Source organism: Colossoma macropomum, unplaced genomic scaffold (assembly GCF_904425465.1).
Source record: "Colossoma macropomum unplaced genomic scaffold, Colossoma_macropomum, whole genome shotgun sequence".
NCBI lineage: Eukaryota > Metazoa > Chordata > Actinopteri > Characiformes > Serrasalmidae > Colossoma > Colossoma macropomum.
This window is the reverse complement of record NW_023494794.1, coordinates 27,600,178-27,612,954: the sequence shown is the minus strand read 5'-3', so window position 1 is coordinate 27,612,954 and position 12,777 is coordinate 27,600,178. Positions and strand designations below refer to the sequence as shown.

General features: G+C 40.1%; 1 protein-coding gene across 1 annotated transcript in view; it reads right to left on the bottom strand.

Moving 5' to 3' along the window:
* Positions 1-12,524, bottom strand: part of trabd2a (TraB domain containing 2A) — a 72,730-nt gene extending 60,206 nt beyond the window's left edge. The window contains exons 1-2 of the mRNA XM_036580726.1: positions 11,681-12,524; positions 7,814-8,374 (exon numbers count right to left, since the gene is read on the bottom strand). Of these exons, the coding sequence (XP_036436619.1) occupies positions 7,814-8,374; positions 11,681-11,785 (666 nt within the window). The 5' untranslated portion in view covers positions 11,786-12,524. The remainder of the gene's footprint in view (positions 1-7,813; positions 8,375-11,680) is intronic.
* Between the last annotated feature and the right edge of the window lie 253 nt (positions 12,525-12,777).

Here is a 12,777-nt window from a genome sequence, read left to right as displayed (position 1 = left end):
TTAAGGTAACGTTTGAAAGCAAAGTTTAAAGAATCTGTTTAAACATAAATGAATAAGATCGTCTAACATCCAATTAGCTACTTGTTAGTATGCAGTTTGTGCAGTTCCTATGCACTGATTGTTGTTTTTTACAGACTCTCTGATGACACCTGACGATTTATCAAAATAATATCATCATATCGCGCACCCCTAACTCACATACCCACCCAGAGCTGTCTTATACAGGGGTTACGGCCAGCAAGATGTAACAAAAATACTCTCTTGCAAAACCGCAGACACTCGCACGTATGAAGTGTTTTGTTTAGCACAAACACAAACACCCATGGAAAATGAAGCCATTGCCAGTAATTCAGAAATTATGTTATTGTATAACTACTCTGGAAACATTCCATTTAATGCTTGGAAGGAAAACATCATAATTCAGAGCCAGGATAAACAGCACTGCTAGATGGCAAACTGTTTTTGTAATGCATATTAGGCATTTGAAAGGGAATGAGCTAGAAATATCTTTTAATTACATCTGCATTTAGCCTGGATGATGCAGTTTAGTCCTGCTCCATTTGATCCAGTCGACTTTAATCTAGCCTTTATCAGAGGCCTGATCTTGGTCAGCATTAACTACCATCGGCAAGCCAGTTCTTTTACACTATGTGGCCATATGCTGCATTGATGGCCTATCTTTGAACATTTAATTCTACACCTCTTGATTAATTGTGTTTATGTAAACTAAAATGGAAAACAGGCTTCAATATATTCCAAGGACTATATTTAGTCACACGGTAAAAGTGGATTTCTCTCAAAGAAAAGTATTTTTGTAGCCCAGTTTTTTCTGTTCCTTTCTTTCTTTCTTACAGTAATTTAAGGGATTTGTTGTTTTTTTTTGGCTTTCTGTCATTTAGATAGTCTTTCTCTCTTACACTCTGTGTTTCCTTTGCTTAACTTAGAAGTCAGTTAGATCAGGCTATGAAGGTAGCCTGAGGACTTAGATCCATAAGGCAGCTCCTGGCTCTGATGACCTGGTGTTAAAATGAGGAACAAACTGCTTGCTTTTGGCTCCCAGGCAGACGCGCTCTACTGTTTCACAGTCTAAAGAGCCTCTGGCTGTAAGGAGACTGTAGAAAGATCTAGAATATCAAACCTCCTCTAATCTCTTTCAGACATCAGTAAATAGAGACATCTCATAAATCTCTATTGATCTAGCTCTGTCAACAAATGTAAAAAGAAAAACTCAGTGTGCTGATGGGAATTCATCAGGGTAAATAAGCAATTTGGGACAGAAACCTGGAGGTCGCTAGTTTGAACCACAAAAATGTTGCACGCTCTATAAACAGAAAAACAGAAACTTTAAAATTAAAAGAAATTGCAGTGTTAAAGTAACAAAAAAAGCACTGCATAAATTACATAACTTGTCAGTGTCATAGCAAAACTTTTTATCTCCAAAATGAAAATTACATGGCAGGGTGAGAAAATTTGTTTACCTTTAACATCAATTTAACGAGAATTCATTTCACATCATTTGGATCTCTTAATTTGGTCCATCTGTCATCAAACAATCACAGAATTAAAGAAAGGGCAGTTGGAATTTACAGAATGTCTAACGAATTAAAACAAATAATGGTGTTTTTATTTATCTGTGATGATATGATGGAGGTATAAAATTTTCAACAAGACACTTAAGCAACACTACGGTTTTACAGCACTACATCCTCATCTGACGTTTCTCCGAGCTTAACAAGACGCTTAATCTCAAACTTCCCTTTTACAACCCTAGAATCATGAAAATTCTCAAGACTCCTCTCTGCCCTGACTGTGCTTGAGCGGTGGATTCATTTCAACAGCTCCACTGACACTGTTATGGACAGAATCCACCTGAGGAATCTGAGGTATCTGATACCTGTCTGTTTGGTCAACAGGACTGTGGTAACCAAGCACTAGAGTATGACAGAGATCCTGGATGGAGGGAGGGAAATGAAAACATGTTTACACTCTGATCCTCTGGGAGCGACCGGAGTTCATTTGCAGTTGTGACTGTTTACCTCTGGATGAGCCGCGTGAAGCAGCGTGACAGGTCTGTTCTTTTGCGCATGTGGGTCAGTTTAGGAGCTGATCTGTTCAGACTGATGTCGCATACAGATCACATTTAAAAGACAAAGTGAACAGCCAAACAAAAACTCAGATTTGGTGAGAAAATCAGATTTGGGCCACTTTTACCTGCTGTGTGAACGTAGCCTTAGCTTCCATGTCTCAGAGTGGACGTGGCGGAGTCACGTGACAACGTGCGATAGTAAGTTTTTAAGGGGACAGTCCCCGAACACACAGAGTGGGGAAAGTATTAACAGAATTTTAAAAAATCTAAATAACCGACATGGGCAAGATTACACAGGTTAGAGGTTCTGAATGTCTGTTTCGATTACTTTTCGATTAATCGCCCAGCCCTAAGTGCTATCTTCAGAAACCCTGAAGCGTCCACTGATGGCAATCTGAGAATCTTCTGAAAGGATTGAAACGCATCACTATCTGGTCAAAGAGCTCGGGAAGAACAAAAAACTGAGCAAAAATGAAGTTGTTTCCCCATTTTGTCTAAGCCAATAAACCCAGACAGGTAGAATTCCTCCTCACTGCCAGCACCCTTGGCTTGCTGCAACTTTAAACAATCGTCTGTTCATCAAAGTCTTACTCCCTATAAACTCCCCTACATCAATCTCTGTGTATTTGCTCAAAGGAGCTGAATTGAAAACACCTGTTATTCCATGTCTTGGGTGTGTGAGATATTTTTTCTGTGTTTAAACGGAGTGCAAATTTGGTCTGTGCAAATTCAGATTTTGCCATGGGTATGGTTTACTGCTGCTGGTTCTGTTCCCTTTCTAACCCTCATCTGCATCTGGAAAGACTCCTTGTTCAGCATTATCCATAGAGAAGGCAATTAGAGTTGATTTCAATATTTGCCTCAAAGTAGAGGAACTTTCCTAGGAGACCGTTCAGTCACTGCAACGAATTAGACTTGACCTCAATGAGGAATATGGTGCACTGGCAGTTTTGTGTCCGTTATTCATGGAAACATCACTTATTTGGATTTAATCTGATTACAGCGTGCTTCCAACACTTTTTCCATTCTGGCCAAAGTAGGTAGATGTATAAACAATATTCAGGCAAATGGGTCACCCATGTTTTGGAGATTGTGAGACCCAATAACTTCCAGGCGTTTCACTTAAAACAACATTAAATAACTAATGATGTTACTTGATGCCCAGAGGCGCCAGGGGTGGACCGATATGAGAATTGTGGACCGATGCCAATATCCATGTACAATATGTACATTATGTGTCGATGCTGATCCTGATACAAAAACATCTATAAAATATTATGACATATTAATAATAAAAATAAAAAGAAGAAGAATACATTTTTATGTTTCTCAATCCAGACATTTTCACTTGCAGCTAATGAGGTTAGCTCAATGCCAACTGAGAGAAAGTTTCTCAGTCCGCAGGACATTTACACTCACTACAGAGCTTGCATTACAAATAAACCTAATATTTATTTCTTTATATATTTTATATTTATATATATTTATATATATCTTTATATTTATTTATAGTCACAAATGCATTAATAAATGCAGGCATTTCACTACAGCAGCCCAGCATCCAACATTCTGCTTTTTCCAAATACAATAATACATCATAATATTGGTTTGACATCGGTTAAATCTAAACATCGTCCAATATGATTCTAATATCATAGTACATCACTAATACTAACAACTACCTGTTGTTGTCATGAGACCTACTTTACTTTGCCTTATGATATGCTTAGGCTGAATTTGTTACAAAATTTGTTTGGAATTTGGTCTTTTTTCTTCTAATAACTTAGCATTTTCTGCTGGTAACAGCCTGATACTGATAAACATCGCCCAATATGATTCTGATATCATAGCACATCACTAAGAAACACTGTTATGATAATCAAATGCAAAACATACAGTACAAACAGCCTGTGTTTAGAGGAAAGTGTTTCTGCTATTAGTTTTGTGTGAACAATGGCATAGTACACTGCTATGGAGAGCTTTTTCATTATTCCGAACTTCATTATTATTATCATTTAACTTCAATGGTTAAGCTTTAGATTTCCATACTTTCACTCATGGATGTAACTATAATCTGACTAGTGAAAATATGGGCCAAAGGATCAAATATGTTATAAGGAAGATTAAAAGTACAGTTCTTGAAGACGACTTTTGTGACCGAAGTTATTATTGCTGAAAGTGTTCTAAAACTGAAAAAATCCATTCTGACATTCATCTTTTTTTGCCATAGCAAAACAAATAAAAATAGCTATAACTGTGAAGTAGGAAAGCACATCACAATCAGAGTGTACAATAAGAGTGTACAAGCCTGCTTGGTCTGATCACCTGAAATAGTTTCATATCAGCACCCCTCAGAATCTTACCAAAACGGAGAGGGCAGATGAAGAGGCAATGTAATCTTTCCTTTAAGGAGCACCATCTGTGCAAATGTAATTAATCATTATTGAGAGTGTTTTTCTAATGCCTCACAATTTGGCCTTGAGATTATTTTCTCAGAGTTGTTAAGTTATGCTTAATACTGCAAACTGGTAAATATTAAAAAACAGTCATGGAATTCAAAACGTGCAAGTCAGGCGCCAAAACCTATTAAAGGCTTTGGCTGCTTGCTACATTTCTAATACCGTCAAAGGAGGACTGTTTCGGGATTAGTTATAACGGCTGAACGTATATACAACCTGACTCTGTCTACGAATAGAACCTACTCGTCAATGTTAAGTAGGAGATTGTTTGGAAAATAGTAATAAAAGCTGAAACAAGCATATCAGAGATGGTATGATATCAGTTTTTCCTTTCTGATACCAATATTGATTCTGAAACCTTCAATACTTTTGATAATGATTATATTTTTTTTCGCCTTAACAAACTACTAAGCTTTACAACTACCATTTTTCAAACTGCTAAATAACACTATACTACCCTACAGGAAGAAATATATAGCCAACAACATATTCCTTACTAGAGGTATTTGTATTAATTTTAACTGAAAAACAAAAACTGAAAATTTCAGCCTAAATGTAAGTAAAACTACTTCTAGTAATTAGAAATACTTGCTAGCTTTGTTAACAAGCACTGAAGTTACTCTTGTTAACGTTCAGCTATATGTGACTACTGTTGTTGCCATGAGACCTACTTTACTTTGCCTTATGATAAGCTGCCTTATGATATGTTTAGGCTGAATTTGTAACATAATTTGTTTGGATTTTGGTCTTTTTTCTTCTAATATCTTAGCATTTTCTGCTGGTAATAGCCTGATACCGATACTGAGTATTGGATTTGTGCCATTTCTCATACATACGCAACTTGCTTTCATTTGCCTCTTCCATTTTATCACTGTTGATCTAATTCATAGCATCAGAGGCTGCCACAGGTGTCTCCTTTGAACACTTTCCATGTGGAGACCCTGACAGATCTCCCTCTTCCCTATTTGCACATCTTAGTCACACACCATTGACCTCTGAAAGAAGGCGATGTGTGTGTGTGTGTGTTGGGGTTTAAACAGAAAGTTTTAAATGGTGGATGCTGGCTAAAATGATGACAGGGCAGCATGGCTACGCATCACTCCGCCAGTGAGGCAGAACTTAGCTAATGAACCTGGGGGTTACTGCACATTCCTCTGTGTCCCAGTTAGAGATGGATGGAGACTAGGGGCATTCATCATCTCTCTATGGCCCATTACCCTCACTGACGGCAGCCAGAGACCAGCACTTCCCTCACCCACCTTATTCCACCTCTCAGACTTGGGACCATTGCAAGAAATGTTGGCTCTGGGTCAGTTTCTCCTTAAAAACATGGTGGTTGAGGTCATTATCGTCCAGAAGAAGCCTGATCCAAGATCAGCACCATTCTGGAGCACTCCAGGGATGTTTTGGATGGACTGGACTAGCCTTATTTGACAAGTAAATCATTCTCCCTAATAGGCTTGGAGATTCTGCACACCACAAGGTCTGTCTGGGAACTACAATATTTTCCGAAGGAGATGAAAGCTTAGTCTCTTCAAGAGCCTTCAAAGGATAGATGTCTGACTCAAAAATGGGCAGATATTTCCATTAAAGGATGAGAGGTCTGAACGCTAGAGATTTTCAGCTTTCAGCAAATGTTCATTTTATGTACACGATGATTTGCCAGGAGCATAAAATGTCACACTGGACTCTAGTTTTTGATTTCAAGCCACTTTAACTGAAATTATGTTGTCATTATCATATTATCAGCATGTGATTAATAAATTATGTGGTCTCTTTACAATCGTAATGATTAATTGCATTCATTAAAACACTGTCTGCTAGATTACTGAACCAGCATTGTAAGTGAATACAAATTCTGGATTAGTTTTGTAGGATCAAGTCAAGGAGCCTTAGCTTCAGCTTCTGTGATTGTATTTATAAGGGCTGCAAAATATGTAATTTATTAATTATTTATTTTGCAACATTGGCTCTGTATTATTTGGGCCAATAATCATCACATGCTTTTCGACAGCCAAATAAAAAACCTTCATTTTTAAAATATGAATGTGAAAATAATTGCAACGCTAGTACTTTGTTCATATTGTGTAGTTTATCAAGCTGTGCAGGAGAGCTCATACCAGATCAGTTTGGACTGTCATATCCCAATCACATTAGTCTCATGAGCAGTAGAGAGCTGGTCCCCGAACAGCATGCACACTCTGATAGGCCTGATGCGTAAGGGCTCTGGTGCCTGGCTCTGCATTTAGCTGGTGTGCCTCCTGAGTGTTAGCTAAAATTGCCATGAGTAATCCCCTTAGTTCCGTCCCAGTATTAGCACAAATTCCAGCGCCAGCTACATGATTTCAGAGTGGCTCTGTGTGCTTTGAAGGACACTCATAATTGCGGGGGTCTAATAGGCCCACTTTCGCCCCCTGCTCCAACAAGGGGGTTTTGAGTCCGATTCAGACGAAAACCATTACTCTCAAATTTATCTTAATAACGGAGGACACACCAAAAGCCGACTATTTGTTCAGCTGATAGAAACCCACACCTGCTGTGTCCCCAGTCCACACCAATCCCGTTCACTCATCTTGTACTTTGAAGCTTTGAATTCAACACTGCAGCATTTTCCTTCCACAGGCTTTTACAAATTCTCAGTCCACGATGCAGATGCAGCTTTCTTTAAATCAAATTTCTATTTTCTCTTTCTGGAAATGATTAAACCCTACCCCTACGGCAGTTTTAGGAGAACTGAATTTGCTAGATGCACCAGAAAGCATGCTAGCAAAGCCCAAAAGCTCCCGACCGTATGATGTTTTTTGCCGCAGTACTTGATCATCATACTAACCCAGCAATTTGTGAGGATAAAGTTAAATTTGCAGTAATCAGGGTGCCTTAAAACCACTGGATTTATTTTCGAGCACCTTTGCCCCGTCTTTTTCTTACTATATCTGCGTCTAAGCTGGGCAGGATTAGAACTAATGGGACAAAGGCCTTTTTTACCTCTCTCTACCATAGGACTGCACAGGCCAACCCACATATCAAACACTGGGGAAAGGGTGTCTTCAAATGTCTTGTTTCAGAGTGGACAGCTTAAAAAAGTTGCTATTCTCTTCAAAATGTTACTTTCATCACTTTTAGACTTTAAGAAAGAAGAATTTGCTAATTAGAAAATAAGAAAACCCTAGAATTAGCTAATTTGTCTAAGTAACAAGACGACTAAGAAGACTAGAAGAGGACGAGCAGAAGTTGAAGACCAATTGAAAACAAGTCAGTGTGCACTTACCTGGGAAAAGTTGAGTCCATTAAGTGGATGGCACTGTTCCTCCACCTTCTCCACAGCTCCTGTTTTCTTTTTCATCCTCTCGGCCTCCTGGGCAAGGTACAGGTCCAGTACGGGCACGCCCCGAGTTTTAATGTCCGCCTCAGTCAGCGAGTTGACCATTAGCATCACCCACACTGGCCGTTTCCGTTCCCAATTCCCAGCTATGGCGTTAAACAAGTAATCGGCGTACAGGCCCTTGCCTCTTTGGTCAGGTGTCATCCAGGACGGCATCATGAGTTTGACGTACTCAAGGTGCCTTTTGAGGCGGCGATAGATGTCCCTGGGCAAAACGTTCTGCAGGTTTTCGCCCTGCGGAAGCAGCTGGCAGCTGGTTAGAGCCGAAATGGTGTAAGGGTCTGTAAGGTCCAGCTCAAAGTAGACAATATTGCTTTCCTGGAAGGCTTTTTTGGAGTTTTCTGGAATGTAGTCCCATACCCGGGTGTAAGGGACGTGAATCGTGCCATAGAAGTACGAGGGCGGGTCGCGCTTTATAGTCCACAGAAAGGAATTGAGCTCACTTTGCTGGAGAAAAGAGGAAGTGAAAGAAGGGTCATTCATGATTACTCAATTAAACTTAAAAACAATCTATTAAAATCTACCATCTTGATAACATGGAAGTGATTAGATGGCAATCTGCACAATGATAATGCACGTTTTAAATTCCTAACGGCCTTTTTTGCAGTAAGAAACAAACCCTGATGGACATATTCTAATTAATAAATTAATCATCAAAATAATCAACAGATTAACAGATAACATAAAAAATAAAACCTGTAGTGCCATATATTTAAAAATATTAGAATGATACCAACAAACCTACAACTACAATGATTTTTATTCAATATTTCACAAGCTGCTCTGCAGTAAATCAAATTAAACAGGCCTAATTATGCTCACTTTGTAATGAAACGTAGCTGGTCATCGTTCTTAAAGTACAGACGATATCCACTATATGCTCAGAAAAGTACACTGTGACATTGGGTGTGCCTCAAAACCTAGTGAGCTCTACATAGACAGCATTTTACGTCATAATTTGCACGCTCCCGACAAGAAGTCCGTTCCAATTCTTAGATATCTCAAATATGCTGCCCACTGAAATACCTTATTTTGGCCGAATTGTGAGAGAGCACCGGATGCGTCCTCAGCCGCTAAGGCAATCCCGCAATGCAACGCGGCGCAACTTTCGTTAGAAGATAGCGGGCAGAAGCAGTTCGCCAAGCAGAAGTCATCTTTAAATGTAAGTTATTCTGATTTTCTGTGGTTTTTTAGTTGTTTTATTGTCACAAAGGTGCACAAATAGCCTATAGTTTGTAATTTGGGTCTGACAGTTTTTGGAACACAAATCCATTAGCATGCAGGCTAGCAGATTTTGAAGCCTCATGCTTATTGTTTTGAATAGCCAGTTGGCTAAGAAACTTGCTGGCAAATGACCAAATAGCTTAACTAGCGATAGGTTTTGTCTAATCGTTGATCCGGTTGTGTGTGTCTTGATCGATTTGGCACAATAATGAGGGTTAAATGGTGCTTTTCTGTAAATTGTTAATGTTTAGAGCTTCCTAGGTCAGAGGAAAGTTTACCTTTGTAAAATTTAATGGTTCAAGAGCAGCAAGTAGCGCTCAAATTCTTACATTCTTAAACTCCTGTCTGTTTTACTGATTCATTCAGAGCAATTACAATTAAAATCGCTATAAAAATCCATGCATCCATGGTGGTAAAACACTAAGGCTGAGGTAAGTAAACAGCAGTCTCGTGCAGTGGGCAGGAACAATCGGCGACGTCATTGCTGTTTAACTAGATCGTCTTTCTTATAAGGATGGATGACGGTTGGAACGCTGCCTACTTAGAAGGCTGCCTATGTAGACAGCGGCTACTAAGAAAGCTCACTAGGTTTTGGGACACACCCATTATTTACCATGATATTGATGAAATATCGTCATATTGCCCACCTCACAGTAGATTACTCGATTACCAAAATAATCCACAGCGACAGCCAAATTTATCAGCAGTGAAAACACAGGGAAAGCAATGTCTGTCTGCACCATGGCTCAAATGCAAGTTTAGTTTTTGCCATACTGAAGGGTGAAGCTGAAATCTGACGTTATTGCTTACATGACAGAATAAACAGTGTCACAGACAAGGCTGACTCTAATAGGTGAATTTCATTTTGATATTACAAGGCAGCAATGCAACATGTTACAACCTGCACTGACAATAAATGTAAGAAAGCCTGTTTATTAATGATATCTGTTCAATATTTGTGGCTTTAAAGAGGACTGCTCTAAAACCTCAAAGTTAATGGCTTAAATTTTACTAGAAACTTTATCAGCATTATAAACTTGACATATTAGTAACAATATTGTTACTGGATAAGTTTTTACACGAGCGCAGTAAAAGAGGCCTATAGGAAATAACACTTTAGCGAATGTTTATTCAAAAGCTGATAACTGGTGCAATGGGCTATTAATATGTCATTAGGGCAGTAATACACATTGGAGCAGGAAGAGCATCAGCATCCTAATAAACTCATTTCACTAAAGTACTTTACTTTCACATTAAATTAAATTAACTTAATTACATTTGATTGTTTCTTCTGATTAAAACAGAACAGGAAAACTGGTAAAAGAGCACTTTTCGTTCTGCTGGCAGGCGATAATATAAATAATATAGCAGGCCGTCACTTCAAATCAAAAGAGAGAGATTCGTAATATTTGATCTTAGAAGTGAAGATCTCTAATCAGTGATATAGAGGCTGTGATATTAAGGTTTTCGCATTAAATGCTCATATTAAATGTACAGCTCCATGTGGCCAAATAAAGAGCTCTGGCCAACACAACAAAACCACTTATTATTTCAGATCACAGCTGTATGTCAGTGAAAACACCAGGTGGTATAACTTTGGTGACTTTACTACACTTTTATAGTTACTTCTCAACCTTTTTTTTGTGAAATTAAAAGATGATTTTCAACATGAAATGTGACCTGAGACTCTCTGTGGTAACATTACTTCATGCATGCTCATTTTTAAAGGGAATACCACTCATTAATTCAGCCCTCGAGATGTAAACAGAGTCATTCAGAGAGGTTTGATGTGAAACGGTTCACTGTAAAGAAGCTTACAGACTCTTTACAACGTTGCTTTACAGTGGTGGTGATAGGAACCAGGGGTCACCATGTCTATAACAAAAATATAACCATTTTATTACTATCCACAAGCACCAGCGAACCTACACGTGTGTAGTTGTGAGTTTTTAAATGTAATGCTGAAGATAGTCACCATCACTGTGAATGATTCTGACTTGGCAAGTTTCTCTAGAACGGAGAACTTCTCATCAAACTGCTTTGAATGACTTTTTTTTTTATCTCAACCATTTAATGACATAGAATTTTGGAAAAATTGGTGGAGTTCCACTTTACAGCTATTCAGTTATGCTGGTGAGTTTACTCCGCTTGTATTCACGCATTCAGTACTCGGTTCACATCTGGACTTCAGTGAAACCTCTAGGTGGTTCAACAGTGGCTATTCAGCTTGACTTATGTCCACTTTCAGACTACTTTTCAACTCACAGATGGACTTCAAGCGAAACTGGAGGTGGGCGATATGACAATAAACATAATATTGCGATAGTTCAGGAAATTATAACTATACATGATTGTGACATGTCACAACACAACAAGTATCGTACCGCGGTATCATTCATCACGATACCTACGCATGCTGTCATATTTCCCAGCCCTAAGTGAAACCTCGGGGTGCTTCAACAACGTTCCCCGACTTTACGGCTACTTTAAGGCGTTTTATGAAAGAAAGGTGATTCTCCAGAGGCTTACCTTCCTGTTGAGGTCGCAGCTGGCCGGCTCCCTCAGGCTCCGCTGGCTGGCCTCCACCAGCAGGGCGAGGCAGGCTTGGACTAACGCGCCCCAAGCCAGCAGCATCGCGGCGTGTCTGCGAACCTTCACGTTCAGCTGGCCGGCAGCTTCTAGCAGCTCATGGTCTCTCTCCAGACCCCAGTCCACACATGTCCCGCTGTGTTTGAGCCATTCTGTGGGGCAACGGCCGGCAAAACTGCGCGAGGTTCAGCTACCTGTCCGCTTCGGGACTGAGGGAAACATCCGTGAAGTTATCTTAGATTAAGATTAGTGTGGTATGGACATGTTTTGTTGTTGTTGTTGAGCTACATGGCACGCACAGTAACGTTATAAGGCTAAGCAGACCTTCGCTAACTTCACTTAGCCGAGCGAGTTGTCCGTTAGCGACGAGAACAAGTCCTTTAAACCGCACACACACTCTCTCAGCTCACACACACACACTCGCACAGCCCCCTCAAGCTGGGTTTTAGACCCTCGGACAACTTTCCTGTCAGCAAGTCGACGGAAAATGAAGCCTGTCCAGCGCTACGTTCAGTTTACCTCAGCAACAGGTCCCTGCACCGGCAACTCTAACGGTTAAAATTCAAATTTAAAAATAACGGTCGCGCTCGTCTCTCCGCTCGCTGCGGGTCTTTACCGTAAACGGCCCCTAATGCACAAACCGAGCGCCTTCGTCACCCGAACGAGCCACTTTTCCGTCCCTTAATCCGAGCCGGACTCGCGGAAAGCAGCTTTAAAGGCGCTGAAGGGGGGGAGTGAAAATGAAGTCTGTGAGCATCACTGACAGAAAAGCACTTTTACCCCCCCTCCCCTCCACCTCCTCCTCCTCCTCCTGCCTCAACTACCACTCCACCCCCCTTCTTAAAAACTACCCCCTACCTCCACGCGCTCCCATACTGCGCGTGCAATAATCTGATTGAAGCGGAGGAGGAGCGAGGGAGTCCGCGTGCTCTCCGGCCAAAACACACTTCTGATAGGTCTCCCCGCACCAGACTTCTCTTCTGTTTTAAAGGGGAATTCCACCAAAATTTGCCCAATTCTGCATCACTGAGTCGTTA